The 5,450-nt window shown below is 40.8% G+C and overlaps 1 protein-coding gene across 1 annotated transcript in view; it reads left to right on the top strand.

Annotated features, from left to right (window-relative positions):
- Positions 1-5,164, top strand: part of LOC107655093 (histone deacetylase 9-B-like) — a 23,442-nt gene extending 18,278 nt beyond the window's left edge. Inside the window, exons 6-8 of the mRNA XM_016442513.1 lie at positions 1,230-1,361; positions 1,603-1,709; positions 4,946-5,164. Coding sequence (XP_016297999.1) covers positions 1,230-1,361; positions 1,603-1,709; positions 4,946-5,164 — 458 coding nt within the window. The remainder of the gene's footprint in view (positions 1-1,229; positions 1,362-1,602; positions 1,710-4,945) is intronic.
- The last annotated feature ends 286 nt before the right edge of the window (positions 5,165-5,450 follow it).

Raw genomic sequence — 5,450 nt, 5'->3', positions numbered from 1 at the left:
TATTTTATATAATCAATATTATTATCTTATTTTATTATCTTTTAGGTAGGTTGTAGTTGTTGTTTTTTTTTTAATGAATTTTTAATAATTAAAAAATATTTTTATTTTAATTATTATTTAAATTATTTTTTTTATAAATACGATTACATTTAATTTCAATTTTATTATTTTGTTATACATTTTATTTTATTTAAGTTATCTTTTGGGGTTTATTGTAGTTATCTTTTAGGGGTAGTCAATTTCATTTCATTTTATTTTTATTATAAATGTTATTTATTTACTTATTTAAAGTTATAAATGTTTATTTTATTATTATTTTTGTAACACTGTAGTATATTCTCACGACTCAGTCTTGCCAATAGGAAGTGAGTGTGTGTGTGTGTGTGTGTGTGTGTGTGTGTGTGTTTATTTTCATATTCCTCATCTCGTTTCATCTCTGCTCTCAGCCCGCAGTGTGTTGTAATCACGTCAGGCTCCTGATGTGTGTATGTTTGATGCCCACTCAGCGGTCAGACCGGCGGTAGGTGGCGTCAATCGGGCGGCTGGCTTTCCATCCCAGCCTGAGGAAAATCCAGGGAATGTTAGGACAAAAAAAGGAGGATTTCCCCTTTTTTTAAAGCCAAATCTCTCTCTCTCTCTCTCTCTCTCGCTCTTGCTCTCTCTGTCGGTGCCGATATCTCAGTCTTGGTTTTAACACGGCTACCGTGGAGGTTTGTGGTTGGCAGGCTGGCAGGTCCTGGACTCCTACAGCCAGTGGAGATGCTTTTAATGTCCTCCAGATGAACGGTGGAATTGATCTTCCACTTCTTACCTCATTACAGCTGCTAGATATCCCAGAATTCCTCAGTGCGGCTGGACCGCGGCCACACATTCACTCAGCAGGTTCTGTGTAGAACACTTGTATATGTGTATATGTGCGTTGAGATCTCTATTTTTTTTAATTTTAACATTCATTTTTATTTTTTACATTTTATATCTATATTTGACAGGTCATAAAATAAACTGAATTGTCTCATGTGACATTTTTTTTAACAATGCCCAGAGAGCCGTTTTATTTAAAGTTTTTATCATTGTTTACCAGTACAAATATCTAAACATTCCTCAATCTAGATACATCTTGAGAATCAAAATGACTTTAAGTCTCATTTACTGAAAAAAAAAAACTAAATTAAGTGAGTTTAACTATTTGAAATAATGACTAACCCAATCAGTTTTGTCTCTCCTCTCAGCGTCTGAGCCCAATCTGAAGGTGCGCTCCAGACTCAAGCAAAAGGTTTCTGAGAGACGAAGCGCTGCCATACGCCGCAGAGACGGCAGCGTCCTCGTTACGCCACTGAAAAAACGAACTCTCGAACTAACAGGTGAGCAAACGACCATCTACCTGCAACCTGAAACACAGAAAACAGTCCTAATATCAGAAAACACTCATCTGCAGCAGACTACTGTATGTGAAGAGATAGAATCTCAGCCAATCAGGACATACATCTGATGTTTGATAGACAGACCAATGAGCTTCAGCTGTGGGCGGAGCTCACAGTCAGTATCAGAGCTGACCGCTGTTGTCTCTTTTTTTTTTTTATTTCCTGATCTCCTCCCCTCTAGATTCATCAGCCAATGAGAGCCCTGCAGGTTCTGGACCGAGCTCACCCATTGGCTTGTGCAACAATGAGAACAGAGCGTCATACCGGTCCAGCACCACTCAACTACAGGTACCAAATATGCTCAACTCTCTTATACATTTAAACTTCTGTTTATAAACTCAATTTAAGTGGTATATATATATATATATATATATATATATATATATATATACATAATACATATATAAATACAATTTAGTAGTATTTTAGTATTTTATTCACTTATTTATATATTTTAATAAGTACAGGCCAGAATAAATATATTGTTTTGTTTTTACATAAATATATCTGTTATGCTGAATGACAATGGAACATTGTTTTACCCATTTATTGTTTTGACATTTTATTTTCACAAAAGTTATTTGAAACATTAAAGCAGACACTTTACTTGCATTTAATATGCTTTCTATGTGTTTTATATCTTTTGTGGGTTTTTTTTTAATCTTTTGTAAATTTAATTTGATTCGGCCACCAAAATATATGCATATATATGTATTATTCCCCATATATACACCAAAATGAAACAGGCGATTTTTGCCACTCTACAAAACCTCTATATGGCTTCTGTTATGACTAACCTCGTCACATGAGAAATTACGAAATTGTGGGCAACAAGTATTAATAAAAATGTCTGAATGTCATGACATTGGTTAACAAAATATCAAAGCAAGTGGCAAATCGGCAAACAAATGTTGCATAAGCATTTCTCTGAGCTTTTTAATGAACTGTTGTTTTTGTGAAATATTTTGCTTGTAAAGTCAGAATGAATCCTCTCTTAACAAACAGGTTAGTAGTCTACAGCACAGCGGCAGCTGTGGATCAGAGTTTCATGCACTTGCGTGCAGTTTTGTTGCTTTGATTGCATTCTTGAGAACTGAAGCATACAGCCCACAAAACTAAAACGAAATAAAACGGTCACGGTCCCACGTCTCATTACACTTATCAGACTATGGGGTGAAGGAGTCGGGCCCCCAATGAACCATTGTTTGGAGCCGAGAGTACACAGACCCCGTCCCAAGGCACTCATACCATCAGCCTGACAAACAAACACCGCCTTTAAAATCACATCAGAACATCAGTGCAGCATGTAGAAGACTTCGATGGAGTTTGAGGTGTGTGTGTGTGTGTGTGTGTGTATGGCGGTGCTGTGCTGAACTAACTGTGACAGCTCTTTTCCGCTGTGGTTTTGGCTGTGCTGGTGGCTGGGGAAGGGGGTGAGGGGCTCTGGGATGGTGAGGTTTGTTTCTGCTGTGAAGTTCTGCCCAAGCATTTCCTCACGGGCCGTGGGCCAGAACGCTCCTCTCCTCTCCTGTAGGCACACAGCCGACTGAGTTCATCCTCACAGCCCTACAGCGGGAGACTTCACTGCTTCATGAGCTTCAAAACTATGACCTAAAGATGACATCATATCATTAACACTCACACCGTTAACTGATACTGACTGACATGGTGCAGAACAGCTACCCAAAACACTCTAGAAACCACCTGACAACTACTTTCAGAACATTCAGAACACCCTAGCAACCATACAGAACTGCATAGCACAAAAACCATTCACAATACCTTAGAAACCACATAGAAACTACTAAGGGACAGAACAGCTACACAATAGAAAACCACTGACAACACTCTATCAGCCACATAGGACACTATAACAACCACCTGGCAACACCCTAGCAACCTCTAGAGAACATTCAGAGCACACTAGCAACCACCCAGAACTACATAGCAACAAACAAAAAAATCATTCACGAGATCCTAACAGCCAGTAAAACACAATAACAACCACCTGGCAACACCCTAGTAACCACTGGCAAGCATTCAGTATACCCTAGCAACTACCCAGAACTACACAGAAACACACAAGAACCAGTCACAACATCCTAGCAGCCAATAGAACACTATAACAACCACCTGGCAACACCTTAGCAACCAAATAGAACACTATAACATTCACCTGGCAACACCCTAGCAACCACCCAGAACTACATAGCAACACACAAATACCATTCACAACATCCCAGCAGCCAATAGAATGCTATAACAACCACCTGGCAACACCTTAGCAACCAAATAGAACACTATAACATTCACCTGGCAACACCCTAGCAACCACCCAGAACTACATAGCAACACACAAATACCATTCACAACATCCCAGCAGCCAATAGAATGCTATAACAACCACCTGGCAACACCTTAGCAACCAAATACAACACTATAACAACCAGCTGGCAACATCCTAGCAACCAAATAGAACACTGTAACATTCACCTGGCAACACCTTAGCAACCCCTAGAGAACATTCAGAACACCCTAGCAACCACCCAGAACTACATATAGCAACACGCAAAAACCATTCACAACATCCTAGCAGCCAATAGAACACTATAACAACCACCTGACAACACCCTAGCAGCCACATAGAACACGATAATAACTACCTGGCAACACCCTTCCAACCACTAGAGAACATTCAGAACACCCTAGCAACCTCCCAGAACTACACAGCAACACACAAAAACCATTCACATCCTAGCAACCAAATAGAACACTATAGCAACCACCTGGCAACACCCTAACAACCACTGGCAAACATTCATAACACTCTAGCAACCACCCAGCAACACACAAAATCCTCTCACAGTGCCCTAGCAGCCACATAGAACACTATTACAACCACTTGGCAACACCCTAGCAACACTATAAAAACTATCTGGTAACACCCTAGCAAAACCTAGAGAACATTCAGAACACCCAAGCACCCTAAAAATCATTCGCAACACCCTAGCAACCACCTACCAACCACTAGAGAACTTTCAGAACACCCTAGCAACTATCTTAACTGCATAGCAACACACTAAAACATTTACAATATGCTAGCCACCACCTAGAACACCCTTGCAACTGCATAGCAATACTCTAGAAACCATCAAGCGTTAAAGGGACAAAGTGAAAATCCCATTGGTCCAAAATTCCATTCCTTTTAATTTTACACTTTAATAAATTCTAGAATGCATTCTGGTTGTGATTTTGTCACATCACACCTAGTTAAAGCGTGCACACACACACACACACACACACACACATACATGGATTGACTGCTGCAGTGAGCAAGTTCATGTGTCAATATCTAAATCTGTCCGTCCGAATGCTTACGCAAGGTTACGACATTGATATGGGAGATCTACTGGTTCTCCTTCTTCAGATGTTCTCGATCTCATGCTGTACTGTTGTTGCTGTGTTTGTGTTCGGCTGCGTTACGTAAGAGCTGATGTAATGCTTTCTGTCTGTCTCTCCTCCAGCGCTGTCTGTCTCAGGGGGGCGTCCTACAGACGGACGGGTCCATGTCCCTGTTGAATCTCTACACATCCGAGGGGCGTCCTACAGACAGAGGGGTCCATGTCCCTGTTGAATCTCTACACATCCCCCTCTCTGCCAAACCTCACGCTGGCTCTGCACCCTGCTCACGCACACATCTGTGTAAGTTCCTGTCCATCACAGACACATCAAACTCTACATAGACACAAAACAAAGACCTCGAAATGCTTGTTATATATAATGTGGTTCTGAACTACATTAAGGCCGGGACACACCAAGGCAGGATCAAAGAACTAGCGGCGATGAAAGCCGACTGTTTTCTCGCCTAACGTCGCCTGCAACTGGGTCAAAAAGCTGCGCTTGAACATGTAACCCCTTCGGTTCTACTTGACCCGCCCCGAGCGGCATTTCTAGCATGGAAGGCGGGCAAGCTAATGAGGACGCTAAAGTATTTGCAATATTTGCAAATTTTCGCGTAATGCAATGAGA

The sequence above is a fragment of the Sinocyclocheilus anshuiensis genome, unplaced genomic scaffold (assembly GCF_001515605.1).
Source record: "Sinocyclocheilus anshuiensis isolate Anshui unplaced genomic scaffold, SAMN03320099.WGS_v1.1 scaffold515, whole genome shotgun sequence".
Taxonomy (NCBI): domain Eukaryota; kingdom Metazoa; phylum Chordata; class Actinopteri; order Cypriniformes; family Cyprinidae; genus Sinocyclocheilus; species Sinocyclocheilus anshuiensis.
The sequence above is the reverse complement of the archived record's forward strand: the minus strand, read 5'-3'. Positions and strand labels throughout refer to the sequence as shown.